The sequence below is a fragment of the Stegostoma tigrinum genome, chromosome 3 (genome assembly GCF_030684315.1).
Source record: "Stegostoma tigrinum isolate sSteTig4 chromosome 3, sSteTig4.hap1, whole genome shotgun sequence".
NCBI lineage: Eukaryota > Metazoa > Chordata > Chondrichthyes > Orectolobiformes > Stegostomatidae > Stegostoma > Stegostoma tigrinum.
The window spans coordinates 47,843,558-47,867,509 of NC_081356.1; the positions used below are offsets into that span (position 1 = coordinate 47,843,558).

General features: G+C 43.2%; 1 protein-coding gene across 14 annotated transcripts in view; it reads right to left on the reverse strand.

The window, feature by feature from the left end:
• LOC125451225 (nuclear factor 1 B-type-like) overlaps window positions 1-23,952 on the reverse strand; it is a 683,573-nt gene that overhangs the window by 62,364 nt on the left and 597,257 nt on the right. For 9 of the 14 annotated variants that reach the window (XM_059644588.1, XM_048528109.2, XM_059644580.1 and 6 more), the window contains 2 exons: window positions 11,499-11,667; window positions 6,828-6,913 (listed from right to left, as the gene is read on the reverse strand). In XM_059644588.1, coding sequence (XP_059500571.1) covers window positions 6,828-6,913; window positions 11,499-11,667 — 255 coding nt within the window. The remainder of the gene's footprint in view (window positions 1-6,827; window positions 6,914-11,498; window positions 11,668-23,952) is intronic. The other 5 variants (XM_059644590.1, XM_048528110.2, XM_059644582.1 and 2 more) reach the window with 1 other exon arrangement.

Genomic DNA, 23,952 nt, shown 5'->3' on the forward strand with positions numbered 1-23,952 from the left:
ACACCTTCCACCCCAACCTTCAGTTCACCTGGGCCATCTCCAGCACATCCCTCACCTTCCTGGACCTCTCAGTCTCCATCTCAGGCAACCAGCTTGTAACTGATGTCCATTTCAAGCCCACCGACTCCCACAGCTACCTAGAATACACCTCCTCCCACCCACCCTCCTGCAAAAATTCCATCCCCTATTACCAATTCCTCCGCCTCCGCCGCATCTGCTCCCACGATAAGACATTCCACTCCCGCACATCCCAGATATCCAAGTTCTTTAAGGACCGCAACTTTCCCCCCACGGTGATTGAGAACGTCCTTAACCGCGTCTCCCGCATTTCCCGCGACACATCCCTCACACCCCGCCCCCGCCACAACCGCCCCAAGAGGATCCCCCTCGTTCTCACACACCACCCCACCAACCTCCGGATACAACGCATTATCCTCCGACACTTCCGCCATTTACAATCCGACCCCACCACCCAAGACATTTTTCCATCCCCTCCCCTGTCTGCTTTCCGGAGAGACCACTCTCTCCGTGACTCCCTTGTTCGCTCCACACTGCCCTCCAACCCCACCACACCCGGCACCTTCCCCTGCAACCGCAGGAAATGCTACACTTGTCCCCACACCTCCTCCCTCACCCCCATCCCAGGCCCCAAGATGACATTCCACATTAAGCAGAGGTTCACCTGCACATCTGCCAATGTGGTATACTGCATCCACTGTACCCGGTGCGGCTTCCTCTACATTGGGGAAACCAAGCGGAGGCTTGGGGACCGCTTTGCAGAACACCTCCGCTCAGTTCGCAACAAACAACTGCACCTCCCAGTCGCAAACCATTTCCACTCCCCCTCCCATTCTCTTGATGACATGTCCATCATGGGCCTCCTGCACTGCCACAATGATGCCACCCGAAGGTTGCAGGAACAGCAACTCATATTCCGCCTGGGAACCCTGCAGCCATATGGTATCAATGTGGACTTCACCAGTTTCAAAATCTCCCCTTCCCCTACTGCATCCCTAAACCAGCCCAGTTCATCCCCTCCCTCCACTGCACCACACAACCAGCCCAGCTCTTCCCCCCCACCCACTGCATCCCAAAACCAGTCCAACCTGTCTCTGCCTCCCTAACCGGTTCTTCCTCTCACCCATCCCTTCCTCCCACCCCAAGCCGCACCCCCAGCTACCTACTAACCTCATCCCACCTCCTTGACCTGTCCGTCTTCCCTGGACTGACCTATCCCCTCCCTACCTCCCCACCTACACCCTCTCCACCTATCTTCTTTACTCTCCATCTTCGGTCCGCCTCCCCCTCTCTCCCTATTTATTCCAGTTCCCTCCCCCCATCCCCCTCTCTGATGAAGGGTCTAGGCCCGAAACGTCAGCTTTTGTGCTCCTGAGATGCTGCTTGGCCTGCTGTGTTCATCCAGCCTCACATTTTGTTGTCTTGGAATCTCCAGCATCTGCAGTTCCCATTATCTCTGACGAATCCTTAGATTTACTTTGACCCTGACTTTCTATTTTTATTCTATTAATTTTTTTTGCTGCATAAGTACAAAGGCAATAAGTATCTAACACTGAAGTATATAAGCAATAAAAGTTTTCTCATAATTCACAAACACATTAATATTCCAGAAAAGTTAATTCCTTGAGCATCACCTACAATGCAAGTGTTACAACTCATTTTGTTTCTATTTATTTGCACTGAAGTTCATCAACTATATTACTGTAGATTATATGAATGCAAATAATCTTTAAAATTAATAAAAATGGATTGATAACTCACTTTTGCATTCTGCAGGCTCTTTTGAGTAGGTGCAGAAAGGAAAAGATTTTCAAAAATCTTCCACTTAAGATTTCCTAATCATTCAAACTTGATAGAATTTTCAAATACTACCTTTCATATACTACTAATCTACCTACTTTGGACAATTTGAGAAAGAGGATCAAAGCATCCTACTTTCTCATAATAATCTGGTTAATTTTAAACAGCGAAATTTCATCTATGAGTCTCTTAACTCATAGATTTTCCTGTTTGAGAGGCCTCCACAACATAGAAGGGAGTTACAGTGTATTTGTTACCGGATACTTCATTATGGCTTCATTATGACTGGATTCATTAGAAATTTTCATTAGAGTTTTCTCAGTAATAAGCAACAAAAAGCATATTAATTGTTTCTGTATGAGGCACATGTTATTAGAAAGGTCTCTTTAATCCATTGAATGTTCATTAAAATTTGAGTTTGAAAATTAAAGTGATCAATTTGAAGATATTTTTATATTTTTGCTAGAGGATGGGTGAGGTGGCCAGCGTGCCAGAGAGAAGGCAGTACAGAAATCTGCATTAATGTTTCTATTTTTGTTGGTTACGAGTTGCTTTGCTATCTTTTGCTGTGGTTACTGTAGATACTTAAAGTTAATTGACAACAGCTCTCAACAGAGCCATAACTTGTGAGGGCTTGAGATCCTGCTTCTATAGCTCTGTATTCTGCTGCTGCTTTAATTTTATCCAAAAGAAGATTAACTCTCATGATAACAAAGTTGTCAATTACAAAGCTCCTTTGTGTTTTGGTGTAAAAAGTAACTTCTTCAGAATCAGTCTGATTCAAGGCATTGTTAATTTACTGGCTTTACTGACATGATTAAATAAATTCCACAAGCTAAGCACACAGCACTGATGGTCTGAGCATGATAAATACAAATTTGTTAACTTGTCCACAAGAGCATATTTGTTGGCATCAGTGAACAAAAGAACATTGCTACAAGCTGTGTTCTTTACCAGTGTGTTTACCAGAATTATAGGAAGACTTAAATGAGGCAGGGGTGGCTCTTGTACCGAATGCATCAGGACAAAAGGTAATATAATAAATGAGGGGGATGTTTGAAAGAGATTGCACGGGTAGAGTTAGGGAGGAAACATCTTGAGTTGAGGCTTTCAGTACCATTGCCTGTCTTTGAGTATCACGTGCATAACAAGCATAGGTTACTGCCACAGTGGCAATGTGGCTCCTTTGTCATTATGTCGGAATTAGGTTACTTGCCAGATACCCCACAGGGGCTTTTTTACAAGGACGCTCACTGCATCTTGAAATCTTTACGCACTCAATGAGCCAGAGGTGGGCATATTTCTAGAATCAAGGACATTGGTGCTGGTGGAGGAGGAGGGGCGGGGGAATCTGGACATGTCTCCTGAGTGCTGATGGCCATGTGAAGATCCCAAGGCGGAGGCTATCACTTGTATGAGGTGAAGGTCACAAATTTCTCTCCACTTCCAAATGCGACATGCCTTGATCTGACAGGATGTGCTTTTGAGTGAGGGCTCCCTTCTGTTTCTCAAATAATCATGTCAAGAAGTGCCTGTCATGCTCGTTGGCATGACAAACCCTCCTCTGCATCTAAGCAAACACCAGCTGAGGCAGTTTAAGCCCACATTTGGGCATGAATTTGCGAGTTAAGAACCTCAATTGGTAGTGGAGTTAGAAGGCTGTACGGAGGCTGTGTGCTCCCCAACGCCCAGTATCCATTCTCCCACTTGACTAAATGCCCCCTGATAAAGGTGACCCTGGGAGCCACGTGGAAGGCTGTATGAGAAAATCAACCCGTTTATACAAACTCACATTGAGACATGACGTCTGCCGGTCTGTTTCAAGATCAACTGACCTTATGATGTTTCTAGCAATATCAATGACAGCCATCACCTTTTATTAAAATATCAATTCATCTCTCATTTGCTTTTGGTTTGATGCAGCCTATATTTTTAAATAAGCTGGGGTCCAGACTGTAGTTAGAAAGCTTGGTTATCACAAATCTCTAACCAGCAATGTGGACATCCATTGTAATGTGGTGAGATCAGGGTGGAGATGGGACTGGTTGGCAAGAAAGAGTAAGGGGAAGGTGGAGACACAACTGATGGGAGGAGGGGAGAGATGGGAAGATAACTGGGAGATGTCAGAGGTGAGGGGAATGATGGACAGGGAGTGGAGGTTTGATAGACATAACGATTTGTGGATGTTGGGCAACGAGTACGAAAATGACTTTGTTTTGACAGATCAGTGGCCTCTAAGCTCAGCCATGGATGGCTGGATGCTAACTGTTGGATGACTTTCTTCTTTCCCGGTGCTGTTGAGAGCCTGGCCACCAAATCTGACTGAATGGCAAGTCCTCTCCCTGGTCCTTCATGAATTTTAAAGAGCATTCTTAAAGTACATCATGACAACCAGGCCCCAGGACTCTATCCCATTCCTGAATCCCAAGCCCTGATTAAAAATCCAATCCCAGGAAAAGTTCTAGATGAGCGTGACAGTTTTATTTGTAAAATCTGACTGTTTAAATGGAAACTTAGTCTCAAAAAAATAGAAAAGGAAAATGCAGGCACTGGCCGCAGATAGATATGACAGAAGAACAGAGAAGCAAAACCATTAATTATTACTTTGTGGTTTTTGCGGTAGGGAAGAAATATAAAAATGGGTACTCAATGCAGTTATTCTAGCAGAGACAATCATGGACAAACTCATGTGCTTCCATGTCAGCGTAAGTTATCACCCATACAGTATTTTCATAATCTACCACAGCAGTGCCAATTAAGTCTGATATTGATAATTCAACCACAGTTCAAGAAGCTTTTGGTCATTTTTGTCTCCTCTTAAAATATTTTCAATGGTATAATGCTTTGTTGAATAGTGTCCTCCTTATACAGTTCTTACTTATCAATACCAAAGCTCTACAATAATATGATATCAAGGCAAATTTAATGGATTATTGAGTGTGACCTAATCACTGAAAAACTAAAGACAGGGGACAGGGATGTTGATTCAACAAAGTCATGAATTCCAGCCCTCCATTCAGGGATAGTAGGAAATGCAGATGCTGGAGAATCTGAGACAACAAGGTGTAGAGCTGGATGAGCACAGCAGGCCAAGCAGCATCAGAGGAGCAGGAAGGCTGACGTTTTGGGTCTAGACCCTTCTTCAGAAAAAAAAATTCAGGATTGGTTTGTAAACAGTGATTACAACCACCGTACATATTTCGTGTGATTAAATGAAATGGGACTTATTTAATGGTTGATGTACCGGATTGACAAAAGAATCTAAAATCATTGCTAAGAAAGCCTGTTGTTTATCTCTGTGACTTGCATTCTTCCTTAATTTTTACTCCTGTTTTGAAAATGGCGACCAAATGGATTCCCCACCCCCTTCTTCCAGTCTCAGTCAAAACAGGTTCAATACTGTACAACCTTTTTCTCCTCCAATTTACTCACTGTAACTGATAACATAGAGCATAGAATGGTACAGCTCAGTATAAGCCCTTCAGCCCACGATGTTGTGTCAATCTATTATCCTACTTTAAGATCAAACTACCATGCATATCCTAAATTTTACTATCATCCATGTACCTATCCAAGTGTCGCTTGAATGCCCCTAATGTATCTGACTCCACTACCACCACTGGCGGTGTGTTCCACACACTCACCACTGTCTGTGTAAAGAACCTACCTCTGACATCTCTCGTGTATCTTCCTCCAATCACCTTGAAATTATGCACCTTTGTAATAGGCATTTCCGCCCTGGGAAAAAGTCTCTGGGTATCCACTCAATCTCTGCCTTTCACATCTTGTACACCTCTATGAAGTCACCTCTCATCTTTCTTCACTCCAATGAGAAAAGCCCTAGCTCGCTTAAATTTTCCTCACAAAACCTCATCAACATCATTGAATCCCTACATTCTGGAAACACGTCCTTCGGCTCAGCAAGTCCACACTGATCCCCAGAGCAACCCACCCAGACCCACCACCTATCATCCACATAATCTACACATTCCTGAACACTATGGGAAATTTAGTGTGGCCAATCCATCCAGCCTGCACATCTTTGGATTGTGGGAGGAAACCAGAGAAACTGGAGGAAACCCACGCAGACACGGGGAGAATGTGCAAACTCCACATGGACAGTCGCCCGAGGGCGGGATCAAGCCTGAGTCCCTGGCGTTGTGAGGCAGCAATGCTAACCACTGAGCCACCATTTTTCCTCCAATCCAGGCAGCATCCTGATATGTCTCCTCTGTACCCTCTCTAAAGCTTCCACATCCTTTCTGTTTACAGCATAGAAGGGAATCATCATTGAGAACTTGGCATAAGCTTTAAAACTAATGTGAAAATTCTGTGCAGCTGCTGGCTGTTGAGTTGATAATTCACATGTCTGAACAGTCAAGTTTGCTTCTAAATCACACTTGCAAGGATAACTGAGGCCATCCCTCACTTTAGTGAAAGAAAGCTGATAAACTCATGGAGAAATGTCCATGTTGTAATCTCTAACGGAAAAGTCTGGCTTTTCACACAGAATTTAACTCCCCTCAGAAGTGTAAAGGAAATTAATTTGCTGTCAAGCCTAACTGATGACAAAATGACAGATAGTTGTGAAAAATGGCTCCATCTTTTAAGATCAAAGGGAAAGCCAGCTGAACTGAACCTCCATTTTGAAAGTACTTGCACTCTTAAGATTATTTACTGAATACAGAACTTAATATGCATGTGTCACCACCACTTAGGCACCCATGTAACAGATCACATTGAAAAACAATTTAACACTGTGGTCAATTGTGTAATTGCGAACAGTTATTTAACCTGAGTGAGCAAGTGGAAGCTGGACTGACATTCACATGGAAGCCACGTTGCTTTTTCTGAGTTTGAAACAGGAACCGTGTTAACTTTGCCTTCAGATTTCACACTGTTAGTTGTTTTTCTGAAGTATAAAGGATTGGACCATCAACACTGTGCTAATGCAATGAATCCAGAGCATTCTAACAGTTAGCCTTAAGAATAACAGGAATGGTCCCCACCTGCTGCTGGTGGAGGAAGGCTGGGTCCCTGGAGCTAAGTCCAACAAATTGACGATTGGCCGGGGACGTACCTGAGCCCGTGTAGGCTGTTCAAAAACAAAGACAGCAATTAGACTCAAAGCAATATTGGATATTTCATATCACCATAAAATCCAACCTTCCATTGCCTTATTATTACAAACATTTGCATACGGGAAACCTTTCAGGTAAGGGGACACTATTCAGTCAGTAGAATCAGTGCTGAGCAAGACTATTGCAACCCTGAAGATACAATATTTGGATACTGTTCCTGGCAATACGAGCACTAGCAAGAAGAAATCTTTCTTTAACTAGATGGATTAATTTCCTCATCTGCTATCTTGCTAGAAACATTAACTCATTCTCCTTAATGCATGAGCACGTGCCAAAAAAAACTCAGCAGAATGTCACATGAACATCATATCCCTTAGTTTAACAAAATGAATTGTGTTCCATTACAATGTGACATGGCTTAATCTACAGGACTGACGAATGCCCTACATTTCAGTGGAATTTTTCATGCTTTTGTTGTTGTCAGATTGCATTTCCAAATTTCAATCCACAAAGCACATTTGATTGTAGATCACAGTGCAATTCAATCTCCAAAGGTTAAAGTCATTGCCTGTAGTAGTTCCTACTGACCAGTGGAGAAGCGTCATCAACGTGAAACAAAGAGCACATCTTCTTTCAGGAAAACCAACTTGCTGAACAAAACCAACAGCTGTGATTTTACTTTTTAAGGGTGAGATGATTGGGAATCAGTATATTATTTAGTCAGCAATGAAGAGTACAAATGCAACTTTTAAACAAACACTGTTTTTTTAATTTGGAATATATTGTTCCATTTTTAATTTTAAAACGTCTGCTCCATTCAAATGACCGGAAAGTGAGTCACTTTGTTTCATGTACGTCCTTATTGTTTTAAGTTTTGCTTCTGAACCTGATGTAACTTATCAGTTTTAACTGAACTTGACCACACTTCTGCATCTTGATCAAATTTTAAGAGGTGGTAGTGTGGCCCCACATATAGGTGAAAAAAGGGGTCATATTAACAGATAGTATCAACAGATTGTGGGAATTTTGAAGGCGTTTTTAAATACACCTGCAATAAATAGGTTTTACCAATAAATGTGAATTTGTCAAATCTATTTTTTAGCTGCTTTCAGTGGAACAGGTAATATAGCCTGGAAGTTTTGCAAGTTGGAGAGCAACTCCATTAGTGCAAAGACTGGAAGAAGACTGAGAATCTGAAGTCTCCTCTCAAACATGGTGAGGTTTTGCACTTTGAAAAAACGAACACAGACGTGGGCTATTTTCTAAACGGTGAGAAAATTCGCAAATCAGAAGTGCAAAGGGATCTGGGAGTGTTGGTCCAGGATTCGCTAAAGGTTAACGTGCAGGTAGAGTCCGTAATTAAGAGAGTGAGTGTAATGTTGTCATTTATCTCAAGAGGGTTGGAATATAAAAGCAGCGATGTGCTTCTGAGGCATTATAAGGGTCTAGTTAGGCCCCATTTAGAATACTGTGTCCAATTTTGGGCCCCACACCTCAGGAAGGACATACTAGCCCTGGAGCGTGTCCAGTGGAGATTCACACGGATGATCCCTGGAATGGTAGGTTTAACGTATGATGAACGGCTAAGGATCCTGGGATTGTACTCATTAGAGTTTAGAAGGTTGAGGGGAGATCTAATAGAAACTTGCAAGATAATGTATGGTTTAGAAGGGGTGGAGGCTAGGAAGTTGTTTCCGTTAGGCGGGGAGACTAGGACCCGTGGGCACAGCCTTAAAATTAGAGGGGATAAATTTAAAACTGAAATGAGATGACATTTCTTCAGCCAGAGAATGGTGGGCTTGTGGAATTCATTGCCGTAGAGTGCAGTGGAGGCCGGGACGTTGGATGCCTTTAAGGCAGAGATCGACAAATTCTTGATCTCAAAAGGAACCAAGGGCTACGGGGAGAGTGCAGGGAAGTGGTGTTGAAATGCCACTCAGCCATGATTTAAATGGCGGAGTGGAGTTGATGGGCCAAATGGTCTTACTTCCACTCCTATTGTCTTATGGTCTTATAGCACTTACTGGGCAGGTGGATTACATTATGTTACTCATATCTTATGGAGGCAGTAATCCATACAAATCAACAGGTTTCTCCTCTCATATCTGATTTTAGTGTCCCAAGTGTGTGAAATGTGATGTGTACAGCTTTGACTTGGGCACGTCTGAGCTTTGTGGGTTCGTTTGGATAATCTAAGTATGCTTTGGAGAAGTAAGCAACCTATTTGGATATAGTCCCTAAAGGCCCTTAGGGTGAGGTCAAGTATGCTGGGGCAAACTAAGATCATTAAAATTGGCCTCAAATGTATAAAAAGAGATTGTAAAATCACTAGAGCTGAGATGGTCATTACAAGTTTCAAAAAATGTCACGAAAAACTGTCAAAGGGATCTGTAAAGCATTTATTAAAACCTAGCCATTAAATATTTCAATAAGGCCAAGTGGAGTTTTAAAAACAATCATCACTGGCTATTTCATTAACTTCATAATCTAAATCTTTGATCTTCATTGACTGGATTAAAGGTTAAGGATTGATTTCATCACTGTCCATTTCATGGCTGAGTGCCTGCCATTTCACCATTTGATGTACAGCTCCAAGTGGTTACAGATTCTTTGAAGTAGAAATACGAGTTCAAATATGGTTTCAGAAATAGTTATGCACTTGAAATAAATGTTGCAGTTATGAGGGCTGATCCAGTGAAAAGCAAGTTGAACATTGTAATTTTCTTTTTAAGTCAAAGTTTCTTTTTTCAACAAAGTCTGCGATAGATATTTAAAACTTTATATTAGCATTGATCTATTTCAGCATTGATCTAGAGATGTACACATGAGGGCTGGAGGGGCTAAATTGCCCATTCCTGTTACTACTTCTTACTTTCATATGTTGTCTCTTATTTTTCAGATGCCTTGCCTTCTTCCTCAAGTGCAGTCCACATATCTTGAAGACCTTGCCTAAGTACTGTATGATTCTATGCTTCTCAGTAGCCAACATTAATGAGGAAATGTTAACCGTGAAATGTTGGTAGACTGTTCAACTATAGGCAGTGTCACAGCTGATGTCTTGTCTTCATCCGACATTTACTGCAGTTGAATAGTATTGACGAGGAGGTATCATGGTTAATACGTATCTCCCCATCCATGAACACTGAAGCCAATTGGAATGCTGCCAACCCACCACTGTATGAACAGCTAACTGAACTCAAATGGGAGCAAATTACTGCAGATGCTGGAATCTGTAGTGAAAACAACAAATGCTGGACATCACAGCAGATCAGGCAACACCCATGGAGAGACAGCAAGCTAATGTTTTGACTCTAAAGTCATTCAGTCTCGAAACATTAGCTTGCTCTCTCTCCATGGATGCTACCTGGCCCACTGTGATCTCCGACATTTGTTGTTTTCTGAATTCAGACGGGATTGAACTTTTGCTGGTATGCGCTGCTTTGTTAGACACTGGGTGAATTTGCTGTAGGAATTATTGCTACTTTGAAATGATTTCCCTCCAGGAAGGAAAGAAATCTGTAGAAATTACAAGCTTTTGTCCTGCAAGAAATGTATGTTTTTACTGAATTTGAGTCAGAAAACCTCTTAAGATTTAAATATTTTCGTCTGGCTTAAAAACAACCATCACTGGCTATTTCACTAACTTCACATGTTACTAATTCATGTAAGATTCATGTTACTAATCTCAACACACTCAGTAGAATTGCCCAATTGAAGCTCACAGCAAAAGTGCAGAGCTTTCAAAACAAAAAGACATACAATGATAGTACTCAGTGCACGCTCACCTTTAATTCTTGGGCACAGAACAACTACCTGTAGTCTACGTGACCAGATACGGGTCTAAACAGCTGAGAAGCTGCAAAGGCACGGCAAATCAATTAGTACATAAGTCGCAGCTGTCTAGGGGTTTTCTGTAAAGAAGACATTGTTCTCCTATTTCATTGCTGACAGTCTTCCACAAAACACATTAGTGAGCCTTTGTTAACTTTACCCAGGGAGAGAGATACAAAACATACCATGGCAGTTTAACACAGCACTTGGAAAGGAGATGGCCAAAACCTGCACGGTCCAATGCAATCTGATTTTCATCATTAACTCTGTCTGAGAGCGCTCCCTTGAAATTTGCTGTGATCAATCAAAACTCCTAATACTGTTTAAATTGTAGTTTGTAGCTGTCACTAGCCAAAGTTGCTGTAATAATTTATTAAAATAGTAAAATCAAGAGTTTAAGTATAATTGATCCAACGTTGTATATTATTTAGAAAGGGCCAAACATTAATGGTGAAATAAGCGGCCCTTTTTGAAATCCATCCAAAGTACGTGGTAATTAGTCATGAAAATCAAACTGACTGTCTTAAATTTTTGTCTCTTTTACATGATTGCATAGATTTGGGTTCTGTTTTAATAATGCAAATGATTGAGACAGCCAAACAAGCCAGAAGAAAATATTTAAAACAAAATGTATTTAATTCAGAGAAATAATTTTACAAACATTACTCTGTTTACCTCAGGAATGTAAACTTTGTCCTTTCATCATGAGGTGAGGATGGAGTGATATAATGACATGGGTAATGCCTCATCTATTTTAACGGTACTTACTGGATGATGAAGATGATGTTGCCTCACCTTCGCTTGATGTAGTGATGGGTTTAGTGTCTGAAGACATGGCAAGTGTCACCGGTCTGGACATGCCATGATGAGGTGAGGGAGCCAGTACTGAAGTAAAATGACCAGGCACTTTGCCCACTACTTGACCACTACTATTGGGCTGAGAAAAGAAACACAGTAATACAGTATCACAAAAAGGTAACACTTTTCTTTTGCACAGTATGTATAAAGGCAAAAGCATTGTTTTTCAATTGCAGAGACTAAAATGCAACCATAACTTTTCAAAAACAGGTAACAATATTTTTTCTGTTAGCTGTGTAACACTTTCATTCAATCACAAAGTCCCTGTCTTATCTGAAAGCCTTTCAGAAGCTTCCTTACAAAAACTCTTTGACTATCTACAGTCTCCCAAATAAATTCACGTTTTTCCTACTCACTGTTACTTTTCTACCTCATGTATTTCTGATATTCACGCATTGGACTTGGGTGCTGCTGGCTGGCCAGCATTTATTGTCTGTCTGACTGCACGTGAGGAAATCTGTACAAAAGTGACTTTCTGTGCTGTTGAAATAATGAAACTTTCAAATATTCATCACTTTTTCTGAGCTGGATTTGTACTTGTAATGATGCAAAATATGTTCTACACCTACTCCGTTTTTTTCAAATTTGTATGCCTTTCAACTTTCAAGGAAATAATGCTCAAACGGCACTGCACTGAAAATTTTAGGAATAAGCTACCCAACACAATGGGGCCTAGCAAAGTTTTGTACCATATTTTACGGAACTATCTCATTAACTATCTACCCTAAGGCACTACAGCTTCCTTCAAGTCTGATTCTAACCCCACCTTAAAATACACTATTCCCAGAACAAATCACCACTTCTGGGACAGCCAAGGATTCATTGGCATCCCTAATGCCTGTGCCATCTTTAGAAGACCATAGCGCATCCAGACAAACATTGTCACTCTATAGTTTCCCTGCACTGGCCCTGACATTTGCCCTGGATGTTGCAGACAGGGGAAGTTTATGACTCATTTTTTTGGCAAGGGCTACAGGCCCTGGTGGCCAGGGTGGTACAAAAATTGTGCATCCTCTTCCTCCAGGACCAGGAGTAGAGGTGATTACAGCTCACAACACCAGCCTGGTCAGAGGTTACCTCTCGGGTCAGTGTAGGACCTGAAGTAATACCGAAATAAACACCGAAAGCTGAAGGTCAATGGACCTTCTCCACAGCATCAGTGAATATGCCACAATCTTCTTTCTAATACCACACACTCAATCTATCTCTGCTGCTTCACTCACTTCCCACCAAGCATCATAGTCTACCATTCTCACTACTGCCTACAGTATCTTCCTCAGTAGCAGTCACCCAAGCCAACCCTCAGGTCCTTTACATTGCCTACTCACTTGCCCAAGATAACTCTCCACCTGCACCAACTTTATTAGCTGCTCCATCCATTTTCATCTTCCTTAATATCTGCCTCACACTCATTCCAGAAGAAAATAGCCCATAATTGGGCAAAAAGAGTCATGATGGGTGGTGGGTATCTAAAATTCAGCTGTTCACCCTTTTTGTAGACAGCATCTTGAATATGACCAGCCCAAGTGGCTGAACTGACCATTTGTGAACCCCTGAACTGATTTTGGAGGCTACCATGACTTACTGTGCTGGGGCACAATGAGTGAAAGTTATCTCCCTTGACTTGGCCGATATATGCTCACAAACATGACAAGCTTGGTGTATGTGCTAAATGTGCCCATTAATAAGCTGTTTAAAAGTCTATAATCTTCATTAATTAGTAATTTGCCACTGTCTAGCAAAAATGACCCAATCCGACCCCACCACCAAAGACATTTTTCCCTCCCCACACCCTTGTCTGCTTTCCGGAGGGACCACTCTCTCCATGACTCCCTTGTCTCCTCCACACTCACCTCCAGCCCTACAACACCCAGCACTTTTCCCTGCAACCACAGGAAGTGCTACACCTGCCCCCAGACCTCCTCCCTCACCCCCGTCGCAAGAAGACTTTCCACACGAAGCAGAGGTTCACCTGCACATCTACTAATGTGGTATACTGCTCTGCAGTATGGCTGTTGTGGCCTCCTTTACATCGGGGAACCAAGCGGAGGCCTGGGGGCCACTTTACAGAACACTTATGCTCGGTTTGCAGTAAACAACTGCACCTCCCAGTCACAAACCATTTCAACTCCCCCTCCCATTCCTCAGATGACATGTCCATCCTGGACCTCCTGTAGTGCCACAACGATGCCATCCGAAGGTCGCAGCAACAGCAGCTCATATTCTGCTTGGGAATCCTGCAGCCCAATGTGGATTTCACAAGCTTCAAAATCCATCCTCCCCCTACCACATCTCAAAACCAGCCCAGCTCGTCCCCGCCTCCCTAACCTGTTCTTCCTCTCGCCTATTCCCTCCTCTGGCCTCAAGCCGCACCCCCATTTCCTACGTACTAACCTCACCCTGGCCCCTTGACCTGTCTGTCCTCCCTGGACTGACCTATCTCCTCCCTACATCCCCACCTACACTCACCTTTACTGGCTCCATCCCCACCTCTTTAACTTGTCTGTCTCCTCTCCACTAACCTTCTTCTCTATCCATCTTCGATCCACCTCCTCCTCTCTCTCTAGTTATTTCAGAATCTTCTTCCCCTTGCCCATTTCTGGTGAAGGTTCTAGGCCCAAAACATCAGCTTTCCTGCTCCTAAGATGCTGCTTGGCCTGCTGCGTTCATCCAGCTCTACACCTTGTTATTTCTGCCGTACCTCTTGTACAATTCTGCCACAAAGCTCTAAATAGCCTACAATGTTCATGCACCTGTAACATTCTGCCCTATACATTCAAAAAAGTTACACTTTCAAAAATGGAGACCTCCACCACAAGACATCCCAACTTTGTTTCACTGTGACTCTGTTTTGAGGCTTGGAAATTGTCATAATATCTAGGTGAGAACTGGGAATAGGGAAGGGAGACCTGCTGGTATGTGGGTCAGGGAGGAAAGGTCATGTGTAAGTGGGCTCTACTCTGTTGGTTCTGGATCTAATTCTAATAACTTACTCAGAGCTGCACAACGTCCACTACTGCCATGCAGCTCAAGATCCCAACACATCAGCTCCTAGCTCCCATATTTGAACTTGTGAAGGAATTCTCTACCACTTTGATGAGCAAGGTTAACAGATATGGGAGGAGGGGAGTGGGTGCAGGGCAAATTCCTCTCCAGCCGCACCCCAACCTTAGCTGTCAAGTTCAAAACTGATTGATGCTATCTGAAACTACTTTAAGTCACTAACAGGGCTGTGAGGGTACTTAGACCATACAGACTGTAGCTATTCATGAAGACGCCATCTCCATTTTCCTAAGGGCAACCGGGAATTGCACCCACACACCCTGAACAAAGGGAAATGCTTAAGGCTTTAAGATGTAGCATTAAGAAAATATCTTGTTTTTGTGGATTGCTACAGATAAAGTTCTTGTGTTTTTTTATACCACAGAGAGCTGTCAAGGCTGGGTCATTAAGTGTATTCAAGGCTGAGATAGATACATTTTTACTTAGTAAGGGGATCAAGAGTTAGACGGAAACAGCAGCAAAGTGGAGTTGAGGATTATCAGATCTGTCATTAACTCACGGTAGATTAGTTAGTGAAGATAGATCACATGAGATTCAGGGACAGCTTGCCAGTTGGATACAAAATTGGCTTGACAGTAGGTGCAGAGGGTAGAGTTGGAGGATTGTTTGTCTCCAACTTAATAAAATCCTTCCTATAGCAGGGTGACTAGAACTGTACACAGTCCCCAAAAAGGGACCTCAGCACTGCCCTATACAACAGCAATATGAGGTCCCAAATCCTATACTCAATGGACTGAGCAATGACGGCAAGTGTGTCAAACGCCTTCTTTATCGCTCTGCCTACCTGTGATGCAACTTCCAATGAAATATATACTTGAATCTCTAGGTCTCTCTGTTCTACAACACACCCCAGGGCCTTACCATTAACTGTGTAAGTCCTGCTCTTGTTCATCTTACCATAATGACAACACATCGCTTTATCGAAACTGAACTCCACCTGCCACTCTATAGCCCATTGGCCCAATTGGCCAAGATAACAAAGTGTGGGGCTGGATGAACACAGCAGGCCAAGCAGCATCTTAGGAGCACAAAAGCTGACGTTTCAGGCCTAGATCCTTCATCAGAAACCCTCCACACCCAGCAACCCCAGAGAAGACAGCCACACTGAGCTCTGCTGAATTTTCACCATCCCCCCAGACCTCCCCCTGACGGAAGACGAACGGTCAGTCCTTGGCAAGGGGCTCACCTTTGTCCCTCTCCACCCACACATCAACGAATACCAGTCACATCTGGACATCGAGCAGTTTTTCCGCCACCTCCGCCTCCACGCTTACTTCTTTAACCATGAGCCTAACCCTCCCCACACTGACCCCTTCACACGCCTCCAACACAAGCTCTCTTCCTGGACACCACCCCCAGGCCTCCTACACTCCATCGACCTCTTCATCTCCAACTGCCGTCGAGGCATCAATCGCCTCAACCTCTCCACCCCCTCACCCACTCCAAGTTCTCCCCTGCAAAACGGCCCTCCACTCCCTCTGCTCCAATCCCGACCTCATCATCAAACCCACAGATAAGGGAGGTGCAGTTGTAGTATGGCACACTGACCTTTACATTGCTGAGGCCAGATGCCAACTGTCCAACACCTCCTCCTACCGCCCCCTTGATCATGACCCCACCCCCAAGCACCAAACCATGATCTCCCAAACCATCCATGACCTCATCACGTCAGGTGACCTCCCTCCCAAAGCCTCCAACCTCATTGTTCCCCAACCTCACACCGCCCGCTTCTATCTCCTTCCCAAAATCCACAAACCCACTTGCTCTGGTCAACCTATTGTCTCCGCCTGCTCCTGCCCCACCAAACTCATCTCCATCTATCTGGACACCATTTTCTCCCCCTTGGTCCAGGAACTTCCTACCTACATCTGTGACACCACCCATGCCCTCCACCTCCTCTAGAACGTCCAATTCCCCGGTCCCCAACACCTCATTTTCACCATGGACATGCAGTCCCTATACACCTGCATTTCCCATGCAGATGGCCTACAGGCCCTCTGCTTCTTCCTGTCTTGCAGACCCGACCAGTCCCCCTCCACCGACACCCTCATCCGCCTAGCCGAACTCATCCTCACCCTCAACAACTTCTCTTTCGATTCCTCCCACTTCCTACGGACCAAGGGGGTGGCCATGGGTACCCACATGGGCCCAAGCAATGCCTGCCTCTTTGTAGGTTATGTGGAACAATCCCTATTTCGAACCTACTCTGGCCCTAAACCCCACCTCTTCCTCCATTACATTGATGACTGTATCGGCGCTGCCTCATGCTCCCAAGAGGAGCTCAAACTGTTCACCCACTTCACCAACACCTTCCACCCTAACCTTCAGTTTACCTGGACCATCTCCAACACATCCCCCACCTTCCTGGACCTTTCTGTCTCCATCTCAGGCAATCAGCTACAAACCGATGTCCATTTCAAGCCCACCGACTCCCACAGCTATCTTGAATACACCTCCTCCCACCCGCCTTCCTGCAAAAATTCCATCCCCATTTCCAATTCCTTCGCCTCTGCCACATCTGCTCCCAGGATGAGGCATTCCACTCCTGCACATCCCAGATGTCCTCATTCTTCAAGGACCGCAACCCCGTCCCCCCCCTGCAGTGGTCAAGAATGCCCTCAACCGTGTCTCCCGCATTTCCCGCACCTCATCCCTCACACCCTGCCCCCGCAATAACCGCCAAAAGAGAATCGCCCCTCGTCCTCACATACTACCCCGCCATCCTCTGGGTACAACGCACCATCCTCCGACACTTCCGCCATCTACAGAGCTTTTCTGATGAAGGGTCTAGGCCCGAAGTGTCAGTTTTTGTGCTCTTAAGATGCTTGGCCTGCTGTATTCATCCAGCCCCACACTTTGTTATCTTGGATTCTCCAGCATCTGTAGTTCCCATTATCTCTGGCCCAATTGACCAAGATGCCTTTGTAATCTTAGATAACATTCCTCACAGTTTACTGTGTCACCAATGTGTCATCCACAAACTTACTTGCCATGCTTCCCATATTATCATCCAAATTGTTTATATAAATGACAAACAATAGTGGACACAGCAGCATCCCTGCGGAATACTGCTAATCATAGTACAGTAAAGATTTACAAAGATGTTACCAGGACTGGAAGGTTTGCATTATAAGTACAGGCTGGATAAGCTGGCACTATTTTCACTGGAGTGTAGGACGTTGAGGAGTGATCTTACAGAGGTTTATAAAATCATGAAGAGAAAAAATAAGGTAAGCAGCAAAGGTCTTTTCCCTAGGATTGGGAAGTTCAAAACTTAGATGACATAGTTTTAAAGTGAGTGGAGAAGGATTTAAAATGGATCTGAGGGGCAACTTTTCAGGCTGAGGGTGGTTTGTATGTGGAATAGACTGCCAGAAAAATTGGTCGATGCAGGTTCAGTTCCAACATTTAAAACACGTTTGGACAGGTAAGTGATTATGGGAGATTTAGAGGGAAATGGGCCAAGTGCAAGCAAACGGGATTAGTTTAGTTTGGGAAAATTGGTCAGCATAGGCAAGTTAGACCAAAGGATCTATTTCTGTGCTGTACAACTGTGTGCCTCATTGAACGGTGAAAAAGAATCAATGAGCTGAATGGCCTCCTTTTGTTGAAATGTCTTATGGTCTTGTTATCTGGCCAGAAGAGAGCACTAAGATTTCATATTGCATGCAAAATAATGGATTCAACAAGGAACAGGGACAATTGTTCCCACAAACTGATATAATGTAAACAAAGCATTTTGTTTAACGATACCACAAATGTACAGTTGAGACCTAGAATCATAGAATCCCTATAGTATGGAAGCAGGCTATTCGCCCCAGTGAGTCCACACTGACCATCTGAAGAGGGTCCCATCCAGAGGTGTATGTAGGTAACTCAAACCCAAATGTAGGTAACCCTACATTTCTCATGGTTAATCCACCTAACCTATATACTCCTGGACACAATGGACAATTTAGCATGACCAATCCACCGAACCAGCAGGAAGGAAAGCACAGAATTTCTTTTGTGCTAGAAGATAAATGAAGCAATCTCACTCCACACTGTTGACCTGGAAATTTCATGAATGTTCAATTAAACTGAAGATTATTGGTAACATGTTCAAAACAGGCTAACAACATAGGCACAATTTGTTTTGTTCTTGGACAAGATGCAGCATAATGAACTTATTCATTCATAGAAGATTTAAAAAAGTCCATGAAAACCATCAGGTTACACGGAAAAAGCTAACATATATTCCCTGAATTAAATTGTAAATCCCTGTCTTATGACAGCAACACTGGGGCCTCGAAATTTGCTGATCCATTACAAGGAATTGCCTCATTTCAGAGCTCTATGATAATCTTAAAACTTTTCTACCATTCCTAACTTTGAATTTTAGATTAGGGTGAGTTTTGATGCTGAAAGTCAGTTGAAATGTTGATCTATGATTTATATTGTATGGATCTTTCTTCAGGCCAAATGACGAGCATTTTCAGAAAACCGGCTTCAAACCTGAAGGTGATCTAAGGAAAAACTCCGTCTTAAATAACGAGCAGGAAATACATTGCCTGAAATTGTGGTTGTGGTAGTCTGAAATGTGGGCTTCAAAGGGAATCAAATAAACATGTGAAGGAAGACAATTTGCACCAGAAAAGGATGTGCAACTAGCTAAATTATACTTGGTGACAGCTGGCACAGGCATGAAAAATCAAATGGCCTGTAAACTATTCAATGATTTTATGATTAAAAATATAATACAAAGCATAATGAATAAGTCTGCAATACAAAATTTGCTATGTGATGAAAGCTGAGTAATGGACATATATTATCATTTTTAGAATTTAGAATTACAGGCAGATAGGTTATGATTACTTCTAAAGAAGAACAAGATCAGAAATTTCCCAGAATACAGTACTAATTGCAGTATTTACCAGAAAGTAGTTGACTATACACCCCTGTGATGTTAATTGAAAGGTGGGATTTATGGCAGGCAGGGTGAACTTTTATGGCTATTGGCTTTGTTTCAGTTCAGAAATATCTAGAGCCGGGTTTACAAGAGGGCAAAATCTCTAGATTTGCAGATGATACCAATGTCGGGGCAATAGTGAACCGTGAGAATGGTGCTAAGCAACTTCAGAAGGAAACTGGCAAGTTTCCTGGCAGATAAATTCCAATGCAGGGAAATGTGAGATAATGCATTTTGATAGAAGAAACATGGGGAGACAAAACAGCACAGCTTTAAGAGAAGTGCAGGAGCAGAGGTTCACATGCAAAATTCTTTAAGGGTGGCCAGGTTAGTTGAAACAGTTGTTATGAAGGCTTATTGGATCCTTATATTTATATATCAAAGCAGATTTGTTGAATGCCACAAGGAATGAGGGATTTTTGACACATGGAAAGATTAGAGAAATTGGACTTATTGTCATTGAAGCAGTTGACATTAAGACGTAACCCGAAATTTGTGTTCTAAATTAGGAACAATTTTCACATGATAAAGAAGGATATCCTGTTTCCACTAACTGGTATGACAATAACCAGGGGTCACAATTTCAAGATTGTCAGCAAGAAAGCCGGGAGTGAGATGAGGAGAAAACTCTTTACCCAGAGAGTTCTTAGAATTTGGAATGTGCTGTCCAGGAGGCGGATTCCATTGAAGGTTTCAAAAGAGTGTTGCATAAGTGTCTGAAATTGATTAAGGTACAGCAGTACAGAGATAGGGCTAGAGAATGGGACTAGGTGTGTAGCCCTTTTGGGAGCTGGTATAGACATGATAAGTCAAATGGCCTCTTTTGATACTGTAAAATTCTATGATTTAACACATCAGAGTTAAATTCAAAAGCAGGTTGAGTTTCTCTCTTGTAAGCATTTCAGGATAGTTCAGGGAACATGCCACCTCAGCAGAAGGATTTAGTTTGCTCAAATTTCAAATTAGGAGAACTAGGTTAATAATCTCCAGACTCTTAGAACTGACAAAATTTAGGCTCTTAGATTTGTAAAAAGTTCATGTTGGCATTGGGAAAGATTCATTGAATTGTCTCAACAGTCCACAGCAAAAGAAACTGATACTAATTAAAATGAAACTTAATGAGTTCAGAAAGGGATGTGATTTCTCTGGATATGAATTTCTGTAACGGCTAGTGTCAGGAAATAAATTGAAACATTTTTTGGTTGCATTTTTTGAGATCTTTCTACATCTTTAGTAATTAGATAGCTTGGTTTGTCTGTTTTGTTTACTCATCTTTGGGTAATGAACATTTATTCTGTTGTTAAAGAAAATTGGCTGCCTCATGTCAACATATTTCAATAACTAACTACCACATTAACTGGCTAAACAAGAAAATACATGAACTACCAAGCCAAAATTAATTCTGGGGTCTGATATGTCTGGTTGTGCCATCAGCAGAGATCATAACAACCAGAAAAAAGGATGACTAAAGAAGATTTGTGGTATTCATAAATTAGAACATAGTACAGCACAGGAACAGGTCTTTCAGCTCACTATGTCTGTACCATCCATGAGGCTAATCTAAACTAATCCAATCTACTGATCTGCATCCCTTTATTCCCTGCTTGTTAATTTATCTGTCTAAATACCTCTTAAATTTTGCTATCATATCTGATTCTTCCACCTGCTTTGGCCGCACATTCCAGGCATCTACTACTATCTCTGCAAAAAACACTTCCTGGCATATCTCTTTTAAACTTTTCCCCTCTCAATATAAACTAATGCCCCTAGTATTTGAAAATTCCACCCTGGGAAAAAGACAACGACTATCTACCATATAGAACATAGAACACAGAACAGTACAGCACAGAACAGGCCCTTCAGCCCACAATGTTGTGCCGACCATTGATCCTCATGTATGCACCCTCAAATTTCTGTGACCATATACATGTCCAGCAGTCTCTTAAATGACCCCAATGACCTTGCTTCCACAACTGCTGCTGGCAACGCATTCCATGCTCTCACAACTCTCTGTGTAAAGAACCCGCCTCTGACATCCCCTCTATACTTTCCACCAACCAGCTTAAAACTATGACCCCTCGTGTTAGCCTTTTCTGCCCTGGGAAATAGTCTCTGGCTATCAGCTCTATCTATGCCTCTCATTATCTTGTATACCTCACTTAAGTCCCCTCTCCTCCTCCTTTTCTCCAATGAAAAAAGTCCTTCGAGCTCAGTCAACCTCTCTTCATAAGATAAGCCCTCCAGTCCAGGCAGCATCCTGGTAAACCTCCTCTGAACCCTCTCCAAAGCATCCACATCTTTCCTATAATAGGGCAACCAGAACTGGACGCAGTATTCTAAGTGCGGTCTAACCAAAGTTTTATAGAGCTGCAACAAGATCTCACGACTCTTAAACTCAATCCCCCTGTTAATGAAAGCCAAAACACCATATGCTTTCTTAACAACCCTGTCCACTTGGGTGGCCATTTTAAGGGATCTATGTATCTGCACACCAAGATCCCTCTGTTCCTCCACACTGCCAAGAATCCTATCCTTAATCCTGTTACTCAGCTTTCAAATTCGACCTTCCAAAATGCATCACCTCGCATTTATCCAGGTTGAACTCCATCTGCCACCTCTCAGCCCATCTCTGCATCCTGTCAATGTCCCGCTGCAGCCTAAAACAGCCCTCTGTACTGTCAACGACACCTCCAACCTTTGAGTCATCTGCAAACTTGCTGACCCATCCTTCAATCCCCTCATCCAAGTCATTAATAAAAATTACAAACAGGAGAGGCCCAAGGACAGAGCCCTGTGAAACACCACTCACCACTGACTTCCAGGCAGAATATTTTCCTTCTACTACCACTCGCTGTTTTCTGTTGGCCAGCCAATTCTGTATCCAGACAGCTAAGTTCCCCTGTATCCCATTCCTCCTGACCTTCTGAATGAGCCTACCATGGGGAACCTTATCAAATGCCTTACTGAAGTCCATATACACCACCTCCACAGCTTGACCTTCATCAACTTTTCTAGTCACATCCTCAAAGAACTCGATAAGGTTTGTGAGGCATGACCTTCCCCTCACAAAGCTGTGTTGATTGCATTTAATCAAGCCATGCTCTTCCAGATGGTCATAGATCCTATCCCTCAGAATCCTTTCCAACACCTTGCAGACGACAGACATGAGACTTACTGGTCTGTAATTGCCGGGGATTTCCCTATTTCCTTTCTTGAAGAGAGGAATTACATTTGCCTCTCTCCAGTCCTCAGGTACGGCTCCAGTGGAGAGCGAGGATGCAAAGATCTTCACAAGTGGCGAAGCAATTGCATTTCTCGTTTCCCAAAGCAGCCGAGGACAAATCTGGTCCGGGCTTGGCAACTTGTCAATCTTAACGTTTGACAAAATTTTCAGCACATCAGCTTCCTCTATCTCTATCCATTCCAGCATGCACACCTGCTCTTCAAAGGTTTCATTCACTACAAAGTTCGTTTCTTTCGTAAAGACAGAAGCAAAAAACTCATTTAGGGCTCCCCCTACCTCCTCAGACTCCACACACAAGTTCCCTATACTATCCCTGATTGTCCCTACTCTTTCTTTAACCATTCTCTTATTCCTCACAGAAGTGTAAAATGCCTTTGTGTTCTCCCTAATCCGTTCTGCCAAGCCTTTTGCGTGCCCCCTCCTGGTTCTCCTCAGACCATTTTTGAGCTCCTTCCTCGCCTGCCTGTAATCCTCCAGAGCCGAGCTTGACCCTAGCTTCCTCCACCTTATGTAAGCTACCTTCTTCCTTTTGACGAGAAGCTCCACCGCTCTTGTCATCCAAGGTTCCTTTATCTTACCCCTTCTTGCCTGTCTCAGAGGGACATATTTATTCATCACTCGCAACAACTGTTCCTTAAACAGTCTCCACATGTCTATAGCACCTTTACCATGGAACAATTGCTCCCAGTCCATGCTTCCTAACTCATGTCTAATCGCATCATAGTTTCCTCTTCCCCAATTAAATATCCTCCCATTTTGCCTAATCCTCTCCTTCTCCATAGCTATGTAGAATGTGAGGCAGTTATGGCCACTATCACCAAAATGCTCTCCCACCGCAAGATCTGATACCTGCCACGGCTCGTTTCCGAGCACCAAGTCGAGAATGGCCCCTCCCCTCGTCAGCCTGTCAACGTACTGAGTTAGGAAATCCTCCTGAACACACGTTACAAAAACAGCTCCATTCAATTCTTCTGCCCAAAGGAGGTTCCAATCAATATTGGGAAAGTTAAAGTCACCCGTTACAACAACCCGACTACGTCCACACTTTTCCAAAATCTGTCGACCTATGCTTTCTTCAATCTCCCTGCTGCTATTGGGGGGCCTGTAGT